Source organism: Schistocerca serialis, chromosome 8, assembly GCF_023864345.2.
Source record: "Schistocerca serialis cubense isolate TAMUIC-IGC-003099 chromosome 8, iqSchSeri2.2, whole genome shotgun sequence".
NCBI classification, from domain to species: Eukaryota; Metazoa; Arthropoda; class Insecta; order Orthoptera; family Acrididae; genus Schistocerca; species Schistocerca serialis.
In genome coordinates, this window is record NC_064645.1 from 139799091 (window position 1) to 139824505 (window position 25415).

Here is a 25415-nt window from a genome sequence, read left to right on the forward strand (position 1 = left end):
ACAGGCTGCAACAGCATCACTTTGCCCTTCGTTTTTTGGCACAAATAGAAATGGATGACATGTGACCAGGAAATAATCTTTGGACGGAAAGGGACATTTTACTATGCACGGTGCCGTGTATTCACAGGACTGACACAAATGGGGTTCTATTCCGCCACATGTGCAGGATCACCCACTGCACGCAGCTTATGTGACTGTATTGTGTGGTTTCACAAGCTCACTTTCGTTCACGGTCCGTTTTTCGCCTAGTAGACGAGACCTCGCGGGACTCTTAGGTATAGAGTAATATTTGCAGATTGTAAGGATCTCCTTGTGCGATACGCTATTCCAGCTTCACGAGAACACAGCTGTATCAACAACCCTGTTTTCATACAAGACTGGGCTACACCACATGCCGCTTGCCAGAAGAAAGATTTGCTTCGATAGACCTTCGGTAACGACTGCAGCATCTCTAGGCAATTCCGAGTTGTGTAGCATTCCAGATCGATTTAAACCCATGTGACTTCTAGTTGTGGGGATATCAGAAATATTGCTTCTGTCATGCATGTATCCCATCCCTTCCTTATCAGAATGATAGCGTATGATGACGTAACACTTTGATTGAACTGAATGAGTTCCCGGCAACTGTGAACTATGCCCAGTGTTACGGTTGTAGCGTGTTACTGAGTTGAGAGACCATATTGAATACATGTGGGAACTTGTGACCGTATTCTAACAAAAGCGCCAGAACCACGATCATTGTGAGTTTGATTGTTCCTCCACTTTTCCTGCACCCACACCACACTCTGACTGCTTACTGCTCCATATTTTCACCTGGTGCCAGAAAGTGGAACTACTATTTTTCCAGCACACTCCACGAGTGCACCGATTAATGAACATATGAAACTTCCTGGCAGATTAAAACTCTGTGCCGGACCGAGACTCGAACTCGGGACCTTTGCCTTTCGCGGGCAAGTGCTCTACCAACTGAGCTACCCAACCACGACTTACGCCCCCTCCTCACAGCTTCACTTCCGCCAGTACCTCGTCCCCTACCTTCCAAACTTTACAGAAGCTCTCCTGCGAACCTTGCAGAACTAGCACTCCTGAAAGCCACCGCCTGGGGGATGTTTCCAGAATGAGATTTTCACTCTGCAGCGGAGTGTGTGCTGATATGAAACTTCCTGTCAGATTAAAACTGTGTGCCGAACCAAGCCATGTCTACGCAATAGCGTTTCTTTCAGGAGTGCTAGTTCTACAAGGTTCGCAAGAGAGCTTCTGTAAAGTTTGGAAGGTAGGAGACGTGGTACTGGCAGAAGTAAGGCTGTGAGGAGGGGGTGTGAGTCGTGTTTGGGTAGCTCAGATGGTAGAGCAGTTGCCCGCGAAAGGCAATAGGTCCCGAGTTCGAGTCTCGGTCCAGCACACAGTTTTAATCTGCCAGGAAGTTTCATATCAGCGCACACTCCACTGCAGAGTGAAAATATTATTCTCTAATGAACATATGTCCAGAGTTTCAGCATCCTGCGATGTATGCATCCCGTACTGCACCACTCGGAACACTGGCAGTTTAATTATAACCTCTCAGTACATCATTCTTTAGCTAGTCACTTATGTCTTTCACAGGAAATTTCGAATATCTTTGTCTTGTTTAAGTCGTTTATTTAAATATAGCCGAAAACGACATAAGATAATATATTTTAATGTACTACTTGTAACGTTATGCTTCACTAAGTGAAAAAAATTTATTTATTTTCGATGGTGATGAATTACGCAATATTGTGACATGTAAGCCACAAAGTTCTGTTTCATCTATAGGATGACCGAATGAGGAAAATGTTCCAGGAAGGTGGCTGATTGGCAGGGACGGTGAGAAGGCCAATTTGAACATTTAAATTAAAATGTCAGATATTAAAACAGAATAAAATTAAGTAAACTGGAAAGTAAATTAGATGGAGAAAATGAAGACATGTAAATTATGTGTCTGTAAGAAAGGATACAGAAATTGAAAAAAGACGTGTGGAAGTCAGCCAGGGAAAGTAAATGAAATAGCCAACAGCCAGTTTCGTCATAGTGGGGCAGGCAGAACGGCACACAGTTGGTCGCTAGAGGAACGGAAGTGGATGGCGGAAGTGTTGCTTTGGTGCCTTGGCATCGTAGTACAAACCTTTTTTACCATTGAAGATGGTGTACATGTCGTGAATCGACCATGAGTATGGACGTGCAATTGTGCACACTTTCAAAAAAGATATTGGGTGCTTAGAGGGTATGGAACATTCGCGGTAAGAATAGTGTTTACGTGTTTGCTATGAAAAGCTGTGAGCTAACTATAGTGGCTGGCACGAAAATAGGGCTTCAAGGTCATCTCGCCATCTTACAGCATTGCCAGTTTTTTATAGTGATAATAACAAATGTTCATAAAAAATTTTAAAAAAATTGGGCAACTCTATTTTTAGTCTATAATACGATGGAGTACTTTCTAAAAGAAAATTCTCACTATCTGCTAGGAAAAAAAATGAAAACTAACGTTACAAGAAATTTTGGAGGAAAATAATTTTTTACTTCAATCTGTGGTAGTAACAGAATCACTAATGTAATTGGACTGAAAAAAAGTATATGAACATTCTCAATGTTTACAGATGCATGTGCTGTGACTTTTATTTCGGAAACATAAAAGCATTCTGAGATAAAAAATAAAATATTATAAGAGGTGTGAAGCGCTGCCGATTGCGTAGCGAAAAATGGAGTCGCTGATGAATTTTCGTTCTGTAGGACTGCGAAGAAACTTCCTGCGAGAAAGTTGTTAAGAAAACTACAAAATTATTTTTGATAACATTTCAGACATCATTATTGTATCGTCTCACGTACAGAGACAAATTACTTCCGCGATATTCCGTGCGCAGCAGCGCGGGAGTCGTTGTAGGCCGTCGCCAAGAACTTTGTTCTGATGACTCCCTTTAATATGAGCGAGAATATTCCCTGCTTCCCCAAAATATTTTACTGGTTGCTAATACATATCCTTCGTCATTGCATAAATCACTCAAAACCCCAATATACGGTACGCAAAAGTAATTGCAGTTATTTTGAAGCCAATATTTTCACTGAAGTAGAGCAAAATATTTGCTCGAAAGGTTTCGTGAAATCCAAGTTTTATCTAAATTTTCTGTAACCCTATCATTCTCAGCGCCCGATACGTGCTTGGTACACAAAAACCTCGTTCTTACTACTGCAATGTCCCCGTCTTGTGTTACGAATTTCGTCCATCATTACAGTTTCTGAATTGAAAACCAAGTGGGCGGAGAAGACAGTGCATTGAAGCGACTGACCAGAATAATCAATTTTATCACGGACATAACCCTGTATTTCTCTAGCCATCAGATACTATCCTCTGTCACACTAAAGTAACACAATTCTACGTTAAAGCTTTTTGTAAAAGTCGTCAAACATCATAGATGTTTATGCTCTTCTCGGAGAATCAGAATAGGTGCTGGGACAATTCTGATGCTACTGCACTGTTTATATGTACAGAAGATACAGAAGCACCACAACGTTTTGTCATTTTATGAACTGCATTACCCTTACTACGAAACAGCCAGTAAATCCTTCTATGAAAAAAAGTTCAATTTCGAATATATATGTAAACCGATTGCAGTAAGATTATATCTGAATGTAAAGGCACTCGAAACAGGTTTTTAGGAAAAACTGTTGTTAATTAATGTAGAATTGACAGTCTTATTTTAATTGAGAGTTACTGTCGAGTAAACTAATCGTCACCACTTGTGATAAATTTATCAAACGTCTACCGTAAGGGAAAAACATTCGCAGTATGTCCTCTATAACTGAAATGAATCGACAAACATTTCAATCACGTCAGCTTTTTGCATAGACGGCACTTACCTAAAATGAAGGATCTTCAGGCTCCGTGTCTTCAGATTCACTGTCGCTTGTTTCAGCCAGGTTTAACATCACAGATTCCACTATGGTGGATCTTAAACCATGGTTCAAGAAATCAGTTTCTTGCAATACTTCTGCGTGTTTTACGCACGTCTTCCAGACCTGCTGAGTAATATTGTCAAGAGTTTCGTGTGTTAGTTTCTCGACATCAGCAAGTTTGAAAGTAGTATTTCTTTTCGCTACTTCTCGCTTTACTTGGCCCCATATCAATTCAATGGGATTATACTGGCAGTGATACGGTGGTAGACGTACCACTTGGTGTCCCATTTCGTTTGCCAGTTGATCCAATTCGTAAGCCTTTTTGACACCTACGATTTCTTCCTTAGAGTTCAGCCTTCGTTTCATCGACTGAAAATGAAACATTCTTTCTCTTTAACCACTCCATAATATCTGCCTTGAACGAATTTGAACGTGGCAGCATTTCTGCCTGGATGGAGTGGTAGCTGGCGTTATGCATCACGATAACTGACCCTTGTTCCAGAGCAAACAACAGTCGAATAAACCAATTCTTAAAAACTTCTCCATTCATTTCTTAATGGTAATCTGATTGACAAGAACTTTTCCCACCACTTTCTTTTGGAGTCGTGCCATATACACTTATTGGTGTGGTTCTGTGAAATCCAAGTTTCGTCCAAATACACTACAGGCCTGGTGTCTTCAGCACGCAAGAAGTGCATTGTACGCAAAAACTTCCTCTTGCTGCTGCAATGTCTCTGCGTTCCATTAAGAATTTCCGTCCCTCATTACACTTCTTGAATCGGAAACCAAGGGAGCGGAGAAGACAAAGAACGGAGGTCTCTGAGCCCGAGTAATTAATGTTTTCACGGAGGTCAGTCTGTGTTTTTTAGGGGTTGGATACTCTGTCGTAATATCCAAGTACAGTTCTACTCACGAGCTCTTTGTTAAAATCGTCAAAGTCGATTGATTTCCGTTCACGTTCATATCCCTTTCTTGGAGAATCGAAACACTCATTCATGTCTGGAGATTCTGTCAGTGACACAGATTTGCTAATACGACCTAAAGCTGACTTGGAGACAGAACACGCTTTAGCAGTAAGTTAATGAATTCGCCCAAAATTTAAGTTATTCCTCGCTTCTTCATTGTGGGCCAGATCAGTAAAAAACTTGAGTACATTCGATATGATAATTTTCGATTGTTTACGAATGTCTTTCTGCGCTTTACACACACCGACCGGAGGAGTACTACAAGTATGCGCTCCTGCATTGTTGTTCACCACTGAACACACGTCAAAGCACCTTTCTAAAGACAGTAAGACACTGAGATCAGACATTAACACTCGATATAGCACGGTAACACTGAGCTTTCAGCTGCTCTGACCTATCCCAACGCTAACGATACCTACATGGCAACAGAGCCGAGAGGTGGGCTAATCACAGACCGCACCCCCTGCTGGTGGCAGGCAGCGGCCATGACCTAGAGTGGGGGTGGGCAATTGTTTTGGCTTGGGGGCCACATTATAGACACAGAGGTTAGCGGAGGGCCGCACCTTATAAACCTTTCACTTCTAATGCCGTATATATACTGGGGGCATATATATATATATATATATATATATATATATATATATGTGTGTGTGTGTGTGTGTGTGTGTGTGTGTGTGTGTGTGTGTGTGCAGTATTCCCAAGATTTTTATGAAAATGTAAGTTTCCTTTATTTCTAATCACATATCACACACAGAGTTGCAATTTCGGGTGTAGCAGTGAAAGTGTTAAAATGCATTGATTAGTTAGCTTTACATTTCATAAAAGGTATCATAAAAATCATTAGATATAAATGAAGAGTCAGAAGCAAAGGGGTATACTTCTTATAATTTTGATAAGACTAAAGTCACTTGTACGTCTTTCCTTCTGACATCCTCAAATAAGATAGTTGTGTTCAATTTAATCTATTTTGCTAATTTAATATCATCTCCAAGTACATTAAATTTTAAAACAAGTTTAATGGGACAAATGCATCGTATCACAATTTTTTTGAAAACAGGAGTCAGACTGCTAGTTGATACTCTCATCACAGCCTGCAAATTACTGTCTGTTAAACAGCTTCGGTACTTGCTCTTGCTGATTTCAAGCGCTATAGTCCTCCTTGACAACGAAATGCTCTCAAATTTGGTTTTGACCTCAGGACACAATACACTGCACACTCTACCATGCACTGTTTAATAAACTCGCCATCTGAAAAAGGTTTGTTTCGTTTAACAAGGTTATAGGTGACCATGAAACTTGCTTCTCTAGCACTACTTTGAAGTGGTGTTTGCTTCGTAAATAACGCTTGTTTCTTCTTCAAGCGTTTCACGAACTCCGCTGTTTTTATTTTTCGTTCTTCATCTGAAAGTTTGCAGCCAAAGTCACTGTTTTTTGTTTCGTGATGTCGTTTCAGATTGTACTCCTTGAATACGGCAACTGTATCATGGCATAGTAAGCATGCAGCTTTATTTCCTGCATCAATAAAGAAATATTTGGTCGTCCAGTCTTCATTAAACAGACGGCACTTATCACCGACTTTACGCTTCTTCTTAGGAGTCATGATTGCACTGAAGTAAAAAATATATATATGACGTTGTACTGCTGCACAGACAAAACACAAGTAAACCACCTGAAAAAGAAGGAAATTGCTCTGAACGTCGTACTATTCACTCTGCGCGGGAGAAATACAGCGCTCCCATCAGCCACCGCGTGGAGCATAAATTTGCGCCAATAGCAGGATGCACAGTGCTTTTTTCCATGCCCGTGGTGGCTGATGGTAGTGCTCCCATAATCCACCGCACCTACATGCAGCTAGGTTGGTTGCGTGACTGTAGAGACATCTGTCGGTAGTACGCACTACCAAGTAGTACAGACGCTCGCGGATTTTCTTAGTCGCGCGGGGAAGGGAAATTTTGTTTTTCCTAGGATTTTTGTAAATGTCTTGGCGGGCCACACAAAACCCCTCCGCGGGCCACATGTGGCCCGCGGGCCGCTATTTGCCCACCCCTGACCTAGAGGACTCCACTTCCGTGCCGACAACTATAGTGGCAACAGTACGAAGCCTGTAATACGCTAAGGAACTCGGTGAAAATCATGCATGGATGGTCTCAACACTGCGTTTGGCTGTTTTATGTATGCAATGGGCGACAGTCCAAATGCGTTAATACAACTATGTACTGGATTTCGACTGCAGTTTTGAATGATTACAAACAATCCTATCGATCCGCTCGCACCTACCCCACTTGGTTACCTGCACCCAAACTCGACTTAAACCGTCTTTCCAGTTCGCAAATTAAGTAGGCGTCGAAAGGTAAGGCAATAGCCCCTGTCGCCGAGGGTGCTGTGCTGTCGAGATCACGAAGGAATGTGATCTGAAAGCAACAGACCAGTGTTCCAGGGGAGTCTAGTAAAACAATGATCGCATACACAAGCAATGTGATCGAAATGAAGTAACGCCCGACAGGTGTACAGTATATATCAAATTTATGGTGTGAGGTTTAGAGTGTTTGTAATGTTATGGCTGCGTGCAACTGCATTTTTTTATACATTCACTTTTAATATGTTCTTTTGCGCGAAACTGTTGAAAATGAACTACTGAACTAAACATTGAAGCGAACATGTCATACATTAGAAATTAATACGTACTTTTACAGAGATGCGTTCAAAATTAAACTATTGTTTTACAATCTAATAACTTGAATGTGTAGCAGATAAAAAACACATTCGGTATTAATACGTCAATCTATAGGAAAGTATAAGAAATGAAAATGAAATAGAATTTAGGTGCCCGAACTAATAACTAAATACAGATGAACAAACACAGAACTGGATTTGCTATTACATAATTTCACAGAGTAGTGTGGAAAAATCAAATTTGTTTTATTATCTAATAGTGAACATGTAAAGCATTAGGGTCTGTGTAGCTAAATGGTGCATAATAAGTGTACACAATACCTTTAATCCATGTATGGGCTGAACAGTTTGTACTGCAGCTTACTGCTGTCACCATAGCTTTTTCTAATGGTATTAGCAAAGCATTTACACATTTATCGACAGAACTGAACTACGTTGTTTATTAACACTTTTTCATCTGAGCGTACTCTCCGATAACTTATATTTCCGCGATAACTATGTATTTCAGCACACGCCACGAATACGCATAAGTTATACTACAGTATCAGTATGACTTGACTGTACAGCGCCGTGCGGCCTGGGTCATTCGGATATTGTTTAGTATTGTCGGCCGCCTTCGGCAACGTCTGCACGTAAACGAGGTTTAGTTCCGCGTTCTGACATCGGCAATTGTAAAATAAACAGGTAATACGTAGTTTGTAAATCCAATGAATGTGCTCTAGGTTAGAATAAAAATCACATTGTAATCTTAAATTTTTAAAACATTTATGAATAGATAAACAAACTCACCAGTCAGCAAAGTTTGCGTCTAGCTTTGACGGCGGCAAACTCGTTGATCGTATCTTCATAGTTCCCACGGTCGCCTTCGCTGTGAATAACGGACAAGGCGTTCAATCTCCCCTCTCACAACGTAGAAAGTAGTTACGATTTCAGTCTTTCAAGAGCCGTAAACTCGCGTTCGGCTGAACAATTTGTAAGTGCCATACATAGAAATATTCTAAGAGCAATGTCAACAGTCGGAAACACGGACTGTAACCTCTATTTTCGTAAAAATGTAGTCATTTCGACTGGTATGTCGCTAATCTCAGAAGATTTCAAAAGTTCCGTAAAATGTACACATTCACTAGAGAAAGAAGGCTCTAAATCTGTGTCATATGACACTTGGAGTTCTGCTACACGTTCAGAAATATCGTCAGGTGAACTGTTCTTAAGGTTACTGAAAACTGTGGAGGAGTGCAACAGTGTTCTATAGCGTTCCTTCCTCCCCACTAATTCGGCGTATAAGTTGTCGAGTAGCCTACTGGGAGAAATGTTTCGACTCTAAATTTCTCCCTTCCAGTCAGAAAAACTTCTTCGGTCCGATTCTTCATCATGAATTTTGCTTTTCCGTGATCTTTTATAGGTGCATTCGTAGTCTATATCAGTCACAATCTCGGTGGATTTATTTTCATAATAGTCGAACATGCCACGAATAGATGCAATAAATACTACAAGTGATTCATATAATTCATGCACCATTTTAGTATCAATATTTAAACTTTGCAATTTCAGATTTACACTATTAAATCTCTAGAGTATGTCCTTCCAAACTGTAATTATGAATACAGTTTTTAGTCTGCTGAGTTGAATCAATAAAGCTGAAACATCATTTCGCACAAGTGGTTTTTCAAACGTATTATTGGCAATATGCGTGAGGGCATTGATAACGCCCTCGCAGTTTTCATATAGGTTTACACAGGATTCCTCTCTTGCTGACCAACGTGTTTATGATAAACTTTTTACCGTTTTGCTTCCTGGTTTCATGAAAGAAAGAAGTTTATCCCAGCCCTGTGTAGAAACAGAGAAAATATTATAAAGGTTTTGCACTACATTTAAAAATGAAAATGCTTCCCAACAACAGCTTGCAGCACTAGTGCCGACTAAGTTCACGAGACACATAATGCGCTCTCCGATTTCGTTCTTTAATGTGTGCCTGCAAACCGGTGTAAGTTCCTGACATATTGCTTGCGTTGTCATATGACTGGCCTCTACAGTCAGTAATATCGATAGAATTTATAGACAGGACTTTTAGTACGGCCTGAGCTAAGTTTTCGAACTTGTGTCCCGGGTTTGGTAAAACAGAAGGAAACGTGAACAGGTTCACCATTCTCGTTCACATACCTTAACATGAAAGATAATTGATCAATATGTGAAATTTCCACAGTAAAATATACTATTATAGAGAAATATTTGACCTGTTGTATTTCACTTGTGATAATTCTTTTTATACGTTAAGAAAGAGGCTCTATTATTTCAACACAGATTGTTGAAGAAAGATAACTTGTATGTCCCTGCCCTGGATTTCTATATTGTTCAATGTGCTCTCCGAGAAAAGGATCAAACTAGGCTATAAGTTCAAGAGACATCATAAATAGACCATTATGTAATGAATGAAATCTTTTAACGTGTCCACATAGGAAAGTCCACAACTTGTTAGATTCTTCACTACTGCAAAGACCCTTTTCAACACTCTGTGCCAGTACATTTTTTTTGGCTCAATATATGACTCTAAATGGTTATTTATTGTTCCAACTGACTTTTTTCTTGTCAAGAATGAAAACTCAGAATTATTGTGTTAAAGTGAATTCTCATGATGTGATAAAATATTAGAAATATTTTTCCAGTTTGCAATACCATTAGCAGCAATCACAGCCTTCCCTCTGAACAATTTACTTGGTGCACAAGAAACGGTAGTATACTAGTAAATCACGCAAAGTTTATTCACTATTTAAAAGTTTACAGTAAAGTACGTTTTTGTTCAAATATCTGGTTTTATCGCCTGTTGATCTTCTTGAATTAGAAAAATCACCATTATAATCTTCATTAATGCCACGTTGTAAGAGAATGTCGATTGTTGATTCATTGATACACCATTCTGCAGGATCATCACTAAAAAGGTTATTTCTTTTTGTAATGTCTGACTCGAAACTTACTTTTCCGTGAAACTCTAAATCAGGAACAACTTGCATTTCTTCATTTTTAACTTTTGTTTCTTCTGTATTTAGTTATTTTACAACAGCTGCAGTGCCAGAAATATCATCTGTACTACTTGAACTCGAACCAGCAACATTTGTTGCGAAAAATTTGTCTACTCTGCCAAGAGTTTTTAGAACATTGGCTTATCGTTCTCGTCTTTCCTGCGATAATTTCCGAAATGCCGCCCCACTTAATTTTGCACGTTTGCTTTTTTCACTGTTATTCATGTTCAGGTACTTACAGAATTGTCAACCAACAGTCAAAACAAAAGAAAAAAAATTTTAAAAGGAAAGAAAGAAAGACTGTATCCAGGTCCAACCGTACTACACCGCACATGAGCACAACACGGAGCGATGAACTGACCAACTCGGATTACTCGACGTAACTGTGCTACGAAAGAACGACAATGCAGAATAATTGAATTTCACTGTCGCCTGTTTATCTGTTGTCAGCGAACAGTAGAAGCACACCTGCCGGCTGGAATACGTCACTTTAAGGAAAAACGACAGTCCCTTTTTTGGATTCTGTTTCCTGCATCCTGGAATTTTAGCTGAGACACAAATATGTTCTGAAGATTTTTGACACTGTCTTTCTAATTTAAAAAGCAAATAATTTTTGCAATTTCTTGCAGTGACGTGTGCTGCATCGACTCTCATCCCACTTATTGTTATAACACTTTCGCGGTTTCTGTGGGCAGAGAAGATAGACTACAAAGTTTAAGTAGTCTTGTTGGCAGTTGATGTGGTGTGATGTCATTTGTGTGAATACTGCTGTAATGTCTTCACGCAAATGCGCCTTTTGTTCCAATGTGAAATAAAAATAACCTTTCCTCGAAGGAAAAAAGCTTAGCTAAGAAGTTTAATATAAAATTTGCAATGCCACATACTATTCGATTACACAGAGTGGGAACTTCGATATCTTGCAGACTGCAGCACAATAAATGAGACAAACGTAAGTTGGTTTCTAACTAAGTAAATAAATAAATATATTTTTTAAACTTGTGAAGTGTATTTCACACATTATTAGATATTCTTCTTATGTTCTTTTCGTATAAATATGTGTTTAAAAATGTAAAATATTCGCAGTATCAACATGTTTTGTTAAACGGTTATCATTATATCAGAGCTCAGATATTGAAGACCACAGAGCCTTCACATTACAGTTACTGAGAGTTGACTTGATACTTCCCCGTAATTTCTACAAGAAATTTAAGTAGAGTCGGGTTTTACATGCTGTGGCCCACACATGTTACAGTATTTAATAAACTGCTGATTAGTTTATCACAGCTTTTCAGGGGTCCCGGTTTTTTCACGGGGAAAATGCGGTAGGGATAAGTAGAAGCCGACAACATTCTCGGAATAATGTTTCAAACATTGTATTGTAGATTGCCGTCCTGACAGCTTACTTCAAAATATTTTGAGTAATCATGAGGGTGATACCAGACAGAAATCCAATGTTAAATTTCCATCCAGTCACCAAGTACTGTATGTATATTTCCAAGCTTTTACTGTCGAATTTCGTTCTTAAGGCTTAGCAGTGTTGAATTTCGTTCTTGAGGCTTAGCAAGTTGTTTAACAGTATTAAAAATTTTTGTCGTTTGTAAGTGCAGTTATTTAAAACAGGAAAAGGTTAAAATGAGTACAAAGCAAAAAATGCCGCCCCCCTTAAGATGTCACCCCTAGGCCGTACCTAGTGGGCCTATATGTAAATCCGCCACTACCAACGAGTTACCACTCGTTCAGGAGGTTAAGTTTTCTTTGTATGTCTTGATGCGAGAAGGAGCCTTAAAAAACACTTTGTTTGTGAATGAAATCCGTTTATTTACATTCACAAACGTGGAACGTACTTCTTCAGCCAGGCGTTGTACTACGTGAGCATAGCACGTCTAAACTAAACTAAACTCCTCCCAAATAGGCCTTGAAGGCCCAATGGGACCGACCGGCCGCCGTGTCATCCTCAGCCCACAGGCGTCACTGGATGCGGATATGGAGCGACATGTGGTTAGCACACCGCTCTTCCGGCCGTATGTCAGTTCCCGAGACCGGAGCCGCTACTCCTCAATCAAGTAGCTCCTGAGTTTGCCTCACAAGGGCTGAGTGCACTCCGCTTGCCGACAGCATGCAAGCCCGACAGCGGTTAACTTCGGTGATCTGACGGGAACCGGTGTTACCACTTTGGCAAGTCCGTTGGCAGCAAAGCACGGCACATGAATCAAATTCTGGCAGTGATAATATAGGGAGCAGCATCTGAAATAAGCACAAACACCCTTTCATCTGCAGAAGATTCTGGAAATACTTTTCTAATACCCTCCTTCACAAATGTGGCCATCGTAGAATGATTTACTTTTTCAAGTTCTTTGCAGGCCGCTGAATAGGAAGAAGACGGCTCTTCTTTCAAAGCACCAACAAATTGTTGGCAACAATTAAATTAGCAATGTAATGGACACAAGTGTCTGCATTTTCGTCAGCTGAAATCCAGATATTGCTGTCCTTGACTTCATTACGTATTTCTTCCAGAACATTTACGTAAATTGTCGCTATGTAATTTTTACACAATGTTGATTCATCTGGTGTGTTTTGATTTAAGCAATATTTGCGCAGAAAGCCTTTGAGGACAGGCTTTGTAAGTTTGTGAAGAGGACAATTGCTTGCAGTGAATGCTTCACATAGATCAATGTTAAACCGACTTTTTTGGTTATCTTTGGACAAATCCCTGCTACTGCAACTTGCTGTTGCCAGAAGTTGTTGCGGTCCTTTCTTCTGCATTCCTGCGATATGAAGACATTTCTTGACATGCTGGTTTATTTGAACTAAATGTTTTTATTGCAAACTCGACAACAGAAAACAATTCCGTCATATCTAAATGTTCCAGGATGGTCAGCTATACACGAACCGACGTTTCTTTTTTCGGGCAGCATGGCGCACACGTTACACACTACCTTCGCGGTCAGTCTGTGAGACATCAAAACTAAATCGAGCTACCGCCCGTCTAAACTTTTAAAACATTGTAAACATAAAGCGAAAATATGCGCCGTCACTAGTTTTTAGCTAAAATGTGCAATAACCGGCGAGAAGGTGGCAAATATGCAAATGAATATAATCCTGTCTCTAGTGATGACACGTAATGACCTACCATTGAATCGTCGTTTTGTTCCTTTTTCCTTTCTTATCTCTTGCATTCCAGCAAGATATCTCTTGCATTCCAGCAAGACGGTCTGTCAACCATCCATCCAGTAGGCTCTTTATCCTGCCCATCCTAACTTCATTTCCAAAAGAGTTACATTTTCGGTTTCTGCTCCTGATTACCTTTCTGTTGCCTGGCCCCTTCTGGTAACTCCTAAAACGGATCTCTGCACTATTCGCTGAGCAACATTTTTTCTAATTGTACTCTGAATTCGAATTACCTGTCTTCTGCTGTTAAGTCCAAATGTGATACACTGTGTGTGATGTGCTCGCACACGAGCTGATTTGTGGTAATGCTTGTGCACCTATAAGACTGCTGCTGCTTCAGTCAGGAGCTGCAAGGAGCAGACCATTTTGCAAATACAAAAAGAAGAAGAACTCATGTAAGTAAGAAAAAAATTTGCCTCACTAAGCACATACACTTCATTGCCAGTTCGTATTTTAATACAGATATCAATACTTAAGCAGCTTTCGAATTAACTTGTCGCACTGAATCACACTGCCTCACAAAGAAAGTTAAGCACAAAGAAGACACAGTCAGAAGTCAATGTAACCGTACACATGCACAGCATCGGTGAGTATTTATTGACCAGAGTTTCAATTCTATGTGACAAGTAGAACAGCTGCCAGAATTCATTGAAGTTGTTAGTGTTTAAAGCTGTTACCAGGCATGGTAGGGTATATAAGGGGCATACAAGTGGCGTGAACAGTCAGATGTTGAGTGTGGAGGAAACCCGTGTGAGACAGTTTTACTAGCATGTGGCAAAGTTTGAAAGTTCCCTCATTGTCCGTCTCCACTTCGCACACTATACCAATGGCAGAGCAGCTGTATTTGTGAAGCTTCCATATGTGATTGCAGTGTGCAGGCGTACCTATGTTCTGGTCGGCTAAGTTTGACCACCATGAGGGAGGATCGCCATACTGTGAACCAAGCACATTATAACCCCTTCACATCTGCGACTGCCATCCAAGAACAAGTAATGAACTTTCTTTCACCCCACACCATTGATTGGTGACTAGCAGGAGTCGAATTAGGGAATTACCGTTTCATGTTTCGGGTGCCTTTAACACCACAACGCAAATGGCTATGTTTGGATTGGTGCCGTGATCAGAAAGCATGGGCTACAGATGAATGTTGTCGCATTCTGTACAGTGCTGAATAATGGTTCAGTACTACTCCAGATAACTGCCGTTGGCTGGCTTGGCGGCAAACTGGGCAGAGGTCCCATTTTTGCAGTCCCGATGCAACTATATAACTGACTCTAGAAGTCAGCTACAGTAAAGAATGAAATGCTCAACCCAATATGGTAAGTTCGTTCTGATGAGTCTGTGAGATTGAGTATAATTTTGTAGGAGCCAGTGTGATGCAACCCCTACAGATTCAGGATGACGAAGCATGGAGTGCAGTGGGGAGGGCCTGTCGGACATACAGGGATGCTAATGGGACAGCGTTAGCGATTTACACACTTATAGTTTAGTTCTACAATTGAATCATCTTCTCCATGTCAGCATTAATGGTACCAGAAGCAGCATGCAGAATTGAAACTCACTGTTGCAGCCACCTGAGCAATCTCAAGGCTGGCAATGAGGCCAGTGCTGCGAGTACAGCAGAAGTGGTTCCTTGCATGGAAGGTGGCCCAGCAATTGTCAGGTGTAGCCCATTCAGCAGTGATGTCCAACAGTGCAATATACAGTTAACAGTTGTAGACATCAAAGATATTGCCCCAGTGAGCTCCCAACAGCTGTGTACAGGACAGTGGTGGTTGTGCAGGGTTATGTCATGTCCTCTCCAGGAGAGGAAGGCTGAGGATGCTGATGCCCTCTCACAGACACAAGCTGGGAGACAGCAGCAGCTAGCACACTCTCTGGAACAGTGACAGTTTGACAGTGCAATGAACATTATCTGTTCGACCCAGTGAGCAGATGGTAGAAGGATCCAAGTCTTCACATCAACAGAGAAGATGACAGCATATGACAATGGCTGAATCCAGCAGGCTGGGCTGGCTGCTGTCTTGAATCTAGTAGTCATCTGGTAAATGGTACTCAGCACTTCACAGGTCCTGCCTCAGAACTGGCTCACTGTAATTGAATAGAGGAAGGGTTCGACAGACCAAGTCTGTATAGGTAATGATGTTATCCCTTGTTGAGGTGATCATATGTGGCCTGGTTTCCTGGATCCATCAGTGTTCTTCACTATCCACAGTGTGCCAACCTCTGATTTCAGGCTTTCAGCTCATTACTGTCTGCAGCGTCAGTGTGCTGAAAGTCATTGTTGTGTATAATTTACATGTTGTCATTCCACTGTGTGTAGTTGGTGAAGTGGCAATTCAGACATCCCCCTCAAGTGTGTGTAGCAGTGGCGTAGACTGTGTGCCGTGCTATTTGTAGTATTGCCTCTCCTGCCTGTTTGACATGCTGATGCAGACATTGTGCATGAATCTGCCTTGAGGTGGTTCATTGCCAGCCAGGGAGAGACCACAAATATTTTACAATCACCCTGGATATCTTTCTGTGATGCAACACACCCCTCTCCTTTAGAAAATTTGTCCTCATTTTTTCTTGGGCTACTTCTTAAACAATCTGATTAACATATTTTTACATTGACAACTATGCGCTGAACAGGTTTTATTATTTGAATGATCATGAGAACTGAACCATAAGGGTCTTGTTTTGTTCCTTAATTCTATAGCACTGTTTATATGTTCACTTCAGTGAACTCATCAGGTTAACCCTACGATGTGTCCGTTTACTCCTTATATGCTAATACAAATCTGCATTTTCATTATGTCTCACCTCCTGTTCCCTGTTATATGCCAGTAAGCTACTCCACATGTATCTAATGTACTGGTAACTAAGCAGCATGGGCAGATTTACATTTAAAGCAAGTATAGGGTACACAAACTGCTAGTAGAACCATGGCAACCAACACTGGTTGTTGCATTACTTACAATCATGGTACTATAATGTTGTTTATCTTGGTATTGCTGGATATGCTGGAAGTGAAGCAGCTTCTTAAAAATAAGATTAATTTTGGGGAGGGATGTATAAGACTGCTATTTCATTTTCTGTGATGATTTTCCTGTCTTTGACACCCCTTGTCAATGTTTGGTACCACTGTCTTATTTTTACACTGAGGTCAAAACATATCAGTATCGAAATTAATTACATTATGAATTCCTCTATTGGAATTTTATTTTTCTGAATCTTGGTTCCAGTCTTTGACATGACGCTAAGCAGTGGGAAAACTGGCTTGCTGTAACTGGAGCATCTTATTCCACATATGAGGCCCAAGAGAAATTAACATCCTGAAAAAAGAAAAAAAAAACTATAGAAGAAATGTCCAGGGAGGTACCCTAGTGGATACTGTAGCCAAAGTGCTTGGTGTCCCAAGGGTGACTTTAAACTGCAAAGTGAAAAAAGCCCCACATAATACTGTTTCAGGATGAAGAAAATATATCATTGCCAAGGGTTTTCTCAATTGCAGAAGTGCACTATCCCATAAATAAGAAATATTGCTGGACAGTATACAACAAGTAATAAGTAAAATGAAAAGACAAAACCCACTATTAATGGAAGGCCAGGCAGATAATGGTATGTATGATCTATGTAAAGACAAAGTGCTAAATGAGAGAATGACACAGTGCATAATAGCTTCCCATGAAAATACCAGTGAGCAATGGAATCACAACTAGTTGGCAAAAATAGAACAGCATTTGAAAGAGAAAAATTAAAAATAGTAAATGATTCAAGAAGATACAGACAATTTTCTGGGGAAGGCAACCAGAGCTCAGACACATTGTGAATAATGGCAACAACACTCAACACTCAATAACCATTTAAATGATCATAAAAATTATATCAATTACAAAGTCATGAATGATGAGCTGTTTCCAAAAGACAAATACCTGTATGAAGGTGCTTTACTAGCAACATCATACAGCATAGATGCCTCTTCAGGGTTATCCGTCAAGAATACAAAGTACTCTGTGTAATTTTTGAAGTGGTAGAAGTGCAGAACCATAGTGTCAACATTCACAAAAAACAATTACAAGTACTCACAATGGTTATATTTCCATATTGTAGATGAGCAATTATGGAGTCCCAGCTTTTGGGAAGTTATCCACATTAAGAGTCAAACTACACTGGTGGGTTGTCATAATAAAATTGAGTACACACAAAAGATGCTTGTCAAAATTTACAAAGCATGAGTGAGTGCTGAATGAGCCAGGCCTAGAAAAAAGTGGGACACTGCTGTGAACAGGGATAGAAATGTCTAAAAATTAACTAACATCTAGGGAAAGTACTACACGTATACAGGAAATTTCATCCAAAAATAATACTTTAGTATGGAACCAAAATGTTGAGAACGGACGAAATCTGATAAATAGCTTACCTTGTAGGCTATAATATAAAATCTGGTAGACATCAGCTGTATAAAACCAATGAAGTAAAATTTAAAATCCCGTGTAATGTACGTACTTGCACTGCATTGGTAACAGATGATGTTGTGTAAGCAGATCATGGAGCTTGACTATTTAATTTTTGTAATTTTTATGATAATTTGAATGGTTATTGAGTGTTGAACGTTGTTTCGATGATCCAAGAAGACCTATCAGTTGCCGGCCGGTGTGGCGGAGCGGTTCTAGATGCTTCAGTCTGGAACCGTGTGACCGCTCCGGTAGCAAGTTTGAATCCTGCCTCGGGCATGGATGTGTGTGATGTCCTTAGGTTAGTTGGGTTTAAGTAGTTCTAAGTTCTAGGGGACTGATGACCTCAGATGTTAAGTCCCATAGTGCTCAGAACCATTTGAACCATTTTGAACCTTTCAGTTCTGATGAGAGTGTATTTTTACAAAGGATACAAGAAAAGTTTTGCACTACAGCTTTATTTATTTAATTTTTTTGAAGTAATTTCCACCACATTAATACACCTCTCCATCCTCTGAAACCAATCCCTAAACCAGTTCTCCCAAGTTTCTCTAGGGAGTAAGGCAAACTCGTTGTTCCAAGTCCTCAGGAAGTTCCCATCGCTTGAAAAATCCACTTCTTTCAGCTTCATTTTCACATGCGGGAACAGTGCAAAGTCACAAGGAACAAATTCTGATCTGTGAGGAGTGTGCTCAAGGAGTTTAGGTCCAGCACCCCACAAATATTCAGTGCATTTTTTGGCGCAGTGAGCTGGAGCATTGACGTGATGGAGGAACCAAGTGTCCATTCTTGACTTCGGTCGCAGGTTCTTCAAAGATTGGGTGACTTTTGGCAGGCACTGCTAAATACCACGTAGCTGTGACTGTCTTCTCTGTGTCAAATACAACACACTCCACAGTTCCACTTGATTTGAAAAAAAAACAGCTATGGTTTCTTTCTTTACTGATTGAGATTTTCTGACAGCTGTAGGGTATGTCATCACCTTCAAACACAAAAAATTTGATTTGTGTCTTAGTCAGCATGTCATAATAATACAGCCAAGCATCGTCACCTTTCACGATTTTATTCACATACTGAGATTGTCCCTTAGCAAAATTCTTTAAAATCTCCCGGCACCAAGTCATATGTCTTTTCATCTGCTCTTCTGTCAGTTTATGCGACACCGAGAGACAACAAAGTTTCTTTACTTGCAAATGATGCAGAATTGAACAAACTGCTGGTGCATGTAGCCATAAGGTATCCTCTATGTACTTATAGGTCACTTGCCTATCTTTTTCTAGCATTTTCCTCACAGCATCAATGTTTACCTCCGTAACTGATGATTGTAGCCTTCCCATCCTCTCAGCATCCTCAAGAGTGAAATTTCCTCTTTGGAATTCTCTGTACCACCTAAATATAGTCATACAGTGTGGACACAAATCACTGAGTGTGAGAGTCATTTCTTCAAAGCACTGGTCTATATTTAAACCACGTGCAAAGTTGTACCACAAAACTGCTCAAATCTCACTTCATGACCATGATGCCATAGCAAGAACTTTGAACTAACTCTGCTAATAATCAACTATGCCCACAGACTTGGCATAGCAGCTACAATGCAATTATAAAGTACTCTCAGAACACAGCAACAATTAGCTCCTGTGACTTATTGTTGTGTTGTATTGCAGAACTTTTTTAGTTCTCTTTGTATAGCCTAATTGGAAAAAGTGATTAAATGTAAGGGGAGTAAAGTTGTATTCAGTGTTGGAAATGATCAGAAAGAAAGTACGTCTTTATTTGTAACACCATATGCTGCTGGTAAGCTTGCTCTTCCTAGGATTGTTTCTTCATATGAGAGAATTTCTGGCTAATAGTGTACCAAGGACATTAGGGATTGGACGATCTGTCATGGTTGGATGTGTGGTCTCACATTCTATGAATAACAAATGTGTTCCTACCTTTGATAATTGGACAAGAAAACCCACTGCCTATCACATTTTTTGTTGACAATCATGTCTCTCATATGACTTTACACTTTTCTGAGTTCTGGTCTGAGAATGGTATAGTGTTGCTCCCTAACTCAACTTATTTTACAGGCAGGGATGAGCCTGAAGGTTAGTGTAGTGGCATTGCATTGGCATAGACAACTCATCAGCACCTTTTCCCTTGTACACAGGATTAAGGCCAAAATACCAGTTTCCCAAGCCTGTTGTTGTATTTGGAAAGACTTGAAATGATATCTAGTCATGAAAAATTTCACCACAGCTCCATTAAGCTTTTATTTGATTTACATTATTTTTTTATGTTTGTTTTCATTTTCAGTTCATTATTTTTGACAAGCCATTCAAACCTTTTACAGTACATTAATAAAATACTATTATTTGTCTAACATTCTGTGTTCTATGCTTTTCCATATCCTAATTACCATACAGTGATTTTGAATCCTTTAAATTTATGATCAGCTAACTCTCAGTGAGTGTTAGTATGAGAGTCGATAACTAGTACACAAGAGAAACCGTGCATGAAAGACTGGTGGTGCTGACTTGTCTTAGACAAAAAAAAATTTTTTTTTAATATTACAGTTTTATGTTAAAAGTTAATTAACATATTCAGTAAAACTCTAAGGCAATTTTAGGTTATAAAGCATTTTTTAAGTAGTATTTGGAAAAATTTAAAGAAAATGTATAAATCTCCTCACTTTACTGTCAAAGGCTAGCGTGTCTCCCTTACAATAATTATAGTTTAAGCAGATTAGCACTAGTTACAATTTGTTGGTAGTACACTTTACAGAAGTAGCTAGCAGTGCTAGCTTCTGTCTGTTAATGTATAATTTAACATATTGCATGTCCTTGAAGGCTCTCTTTTATGATGGGATTTACAGTTCACAATGTATGAATGAGTGGTTAAATTGCCTAAAGCCAAGGACAACCTTCTGTTAGTGATCTATCAATCCCAGCAGTGAAGTTTGGTTGTGCCTCCACACACCACCTCAGAAAAAACCTTACAGAAGTCATTAAAAGGTCAGATCCTCTGAAGATTAGGACCTTTAGCCACCATACAGCAGTAAAAAAAAAAAAAAAAAAAAAAACAGCCAACCAGATTGTTTGGGAACCATAAGCAAGCAATAACATTTGAGCATCCATTCAGTGAGTGTGGACTCAGGAAATAAGTTGACTGAATAAACCCACTATTGATCCATGCTATCCAAGTTCTCAGTAATTTCTCATGGTATACTTGATAGTGAAACTTTTCTCACTGCATTCAGAGAGCTGCTGCCAATGACACTTATGCATTACCTGTGCCTTCAAGAATTCTACAATAAACTAAGTAATCTAAGCCCAGGCCATGGCATCACTGTTTAATATCTCTACTAGTGTTTTGAAATAAAATAACAGTTTTTATATAAGATGGCATGATGTTAAATTCAATGCAAGTGCACTTCCTTTGTAGGAACATCAGGACAGGAAGATCAACAATATTTCTGTTATGTTTCAGGATCATGTTTTTGAAGAGTGCAACATTACATCACAGTGTGATGGTAAGTCCTGTTCCAGTTAGTATTTATAACTTGTTGAGAAAAAATTTTGCAGAGCTGCATTGTTAAAAATTATTTCCAGAGGTAAACCTTCTTTTGTAATAGTGCAGTTACCATTACATTTTATAAATTAAAAGAAGAACACAAATTATCAAGTTTGTGTTTTAATTCCTTGTCCTGCATGTTTTGACAACATAAATATGTTTTCATATTTTCAAGAACTGTGGCTTTCTTTCTGATCTTAACATGTGAAATATTGGTCTCAGGCATTGGCTATAGCTAATAAAAACAATTTTTTCTATAGCTATCAGTTTTCATCTGTTTTTCAAACTGCTTAATTTACTTAAATTGTGATGTTTTTGGTGTTTGACTGCAATTGTGTGTCCTTCTGGATGCAGCACTACAATTTCATCTTGTAGCCAGTTTCAAGTGATTCATTACTGTCCCTTCAAAATTAATTGCAATGCTGAAATTGCAATACACATTTCATTTAAAGTCAGAAATGACATTATTGTATTAGGCACTGATAAACATTTTGAACTAACAGCTGTTGAAATGAGAGAACATAGAAAATCAAAAAAATTAATTGTGTTCTATGGGTACCAATCCTCTTGCAATGATATGGACATTTTTTCCCCTCAAAACTGAACCAGACTTGAGCTATCTTTTTGAAAAACAAATGTAATCACCTGTGAGGACCTAAATATCAATACAATGAAGTCAGATGATGTCAGCAATGCCTACTTCAGTATTCCATAGAGTTACTGCATGTCCTCACTTGTAAATTGTCCCATTAGAGCAACCAAAATTCTTCTACATTGATAGACAAAACCAACAGATGAGGGCAGGAAAAATACTATATACATGTTCAAAATCTACGTCTATCAAATCATCCATGTCAGATATTAAAATAAAATATTTATGTAGAAAAGCCTCCTGAATTAAATGCGTACAAAAGTGTCTTCTAAAAATCAGATGAGCATGAATTTTCATCCCAGTTATAATATGAAGGGTGGGAAGAAGTTCGTGCTGAAACTAATATGAACAAAACTTTTAATAATGTAATAATTTAAATTAAGATTTGGAGAAGCATTCCCCAGAACATTGCATTCCATTGCAACTTCAGAAAGGAATATATGGATAACCAGAGGTATAAAAAAATCCTCTGGAACGCTCGGGTATTTTGCTTCCATCAAAAATAGTCAGACTGATCTGATCTTTTTGAAATTTTACAAAAATTACGGGAGAATTTACAGAAAGGTACAGCTAGCTGCTAAAAACTTACAAACCATAAAGCACTTCTGTAGGCAGAAAACAAAAACAAAGTGGCCTGCAATATTATCAAATGGGCAAAAACACTTCAATCCACAAATTAAGAACAAAGCTAATCAAATAAATCACCCAAAGGAAATAGTAAATTTATAAATGCTTACTATAACAACTTTGTTAAGAAATTAAATGGTATTTTCCAGCCACATATGTCTTACCTACCCAGGACCAGACACCAAACTCATGGTAACCTATCCAGCAACAGAGAGAGAGAAATGGCACAAGTTCTTCACCGATTAAAAAATTAGAAAAAACCTACCATCAGCCTAGACAAAATTCCAGCTTGTGCCTTAAAAGAATGTGTAAATTCCATAAAAGTACCTTTGACAAAAATAATCAATGCATCATTCAAATTTGGCTGTTCTCCCAAGACCTAGTCCAAGCTGGAATCAAACAATGGAAAATCCAGGATGGAATGTAACAATATTATGAGAAGGAAAGCTGCTACTCACCATATAGCGGAGAAGCTGAATCACAGATAGGCACAACAAAAAGGCTCTCACAGTTATAGCTTTCGGCCATTAAGGCCTTCATCAAAAATAGACACACACACACACACACACACACACACACACACACACACACACACACACACACACGCACGCAAACACAACTCACACACATGACTGCAGTCTCAGGCAGTTGAAACCACAAGCTGGAGTATTACCTGTACTTAAAATGGTGATGCAAGAAATATAGAAAACTACAGGCAAATCTCTTTAGTGTCCATCACTTCCTAATAAAAAATACATTAATGAAACACCTAAACAAATTTAACCTTCTTTGCAGTGAAGAGCATGGTTTATGCCCAGAAGAGGTACAGAACTAGCTATTGTACAGCTTACAAGTCATTCTTGAGGCACTGGGCAGAGGTGATCATGTGACTAGAATTTACTTGGACTTATTGAAGGAATTCAACACAGTTGACCACAGAATTTTATTGCATAAATCAGAGCTTCTAGGAATAAGAGATGTATCTAAGAAGAGGCTTATGTCATACATGAAAAACTGAGAACAAGGAGTTGAGTTCTCACATACTACAAAAGAATTTCTAGTAAAACACCTGTCAAATCCACATCCCAATGGAAGTGCATTAGGTTGAATCCTATTTCTTGTTTAGATTGATAATTTCCCATAGGGTGTAAGATGTGAAGGAAAATACTGTTCGCTGATGACGCAAAAATTCCAACACAATTGACTGACAGAAAAGGTTAGTGCAGTCCTCAGAGATGACCACAACTGGTCACAGAAAAATGAAGTAACTTTAAATGTGAAGAAGCCTAGTTGTATGTACTTTCAGTTGAATAAAGAACAAAATGTTACTCAGTTGAAAATTAATGATGATGTATTAGAGTGTGTAATTGACACCAGGTCCTTGGGATTGAATGTAGACTGCCAGTTGAAATGCACAGAATGTGTGAAGACTTAGCCAAAGAACTATCCATAACAAGTTATGCTCTGCATATCCTTGCACCAGTGTGCAATATTTCATGACTCAGAGTGAGCTGTATAGGATATATAAATTCAATCACCAGCTACGGAAAAATGATTTGGGGAATCTATGCTGGGAAGATTCAGACTGTCTGCAAGGTACTGAAAAGGTCCATACAGATAATAGCAAATAGTAGCAGTATGGCCCAGTGTGCTGATTTATTCAACAAGCAAAAAATTCTGAATGCCCCATGTGAATACATGTTACAGGCTACGGCACTACTGGCAGTTGCTTGCTACTCGCTACAGTGGAGTTTCAGTGAAGCTCATCTCAGCAAGTAAGGGCAATGTGCAGCTCTTAACATAAAACCAGGCTCAACCAAAAGGGGTTGGCTACACACCGATACTCTAAAGCCCTTATTATTCCACAATGTGCGGAATTCATTGTTAACTTGTGTAGATTGTGAGACAAGTTAGCGAATGATAAAATGTCCACTGAATTGTAACAACCTTATTTATGTTTCTACCAGCACAAATTTCTGAATGGTGGCCTCGTAATAGTAATAGATAGTTTTATCAGCAGTCCTGCTTTCTTAGTAGTAATATTCATTAAAACTGTGACTATTTATGGCACAGTATCATTGAACTAATTAAATCACATCAATATGGATACTGTGAAAATCTATGCAAGTCCTGTTGTTAACCATATCTTTAAGTTCACAAAATCATGCTCCAAAATTTGTTGAATTTGTGGCACACATGCTGCCCAAACAACAACCTTCTCTGCTGAGAATGCTTACTTTCAAACATGGGTACATGACTACCACTGGAATCAATGTAAGGTGCTTTACTTCTGACCACCATCCAAGTTTTATACTACAATTTTCATACAAATTTATAATCATTTATGAGTTCATCTAATTAATTTACAATAAAATGTAATTTACATAATTTCAAGAAACTTTTTAGCAAA

The 25415-nt window shown here is 39.1% G+C and overlaps 1 protein-coding gene and 1 non-coding gene across 2 annotated transcripts in view; one reads left to right on the plus strand and one right to left on the minus strand.

Annotated features, from left to right (window-relative positions):
• The window catches only part of LOC126416333 (uncharacterized), a 391314-nt gene that overhangs the window by 168391 nt on the left and 197508 nt on the right, over window positions 1-25415 (plus strand). The window contains exon 4 of the mRNA XM_050084000.1: window positions 21643-21685. Coding sequence (XP_049939957.1) covers window positions 21643-21685 — 43 coding nt within the window. The remainder of the gene's footprint in view (window positions 1-21642; window positions 21686-25415) is intronic.
• On the minus strand, window positions 907-981 carry Trnas-cga (transfer RNA serine (anticodon CGA)). The gene has a single exon. It is a non-coding gene; the product is annotated as a tRNA-Ser (tRNA).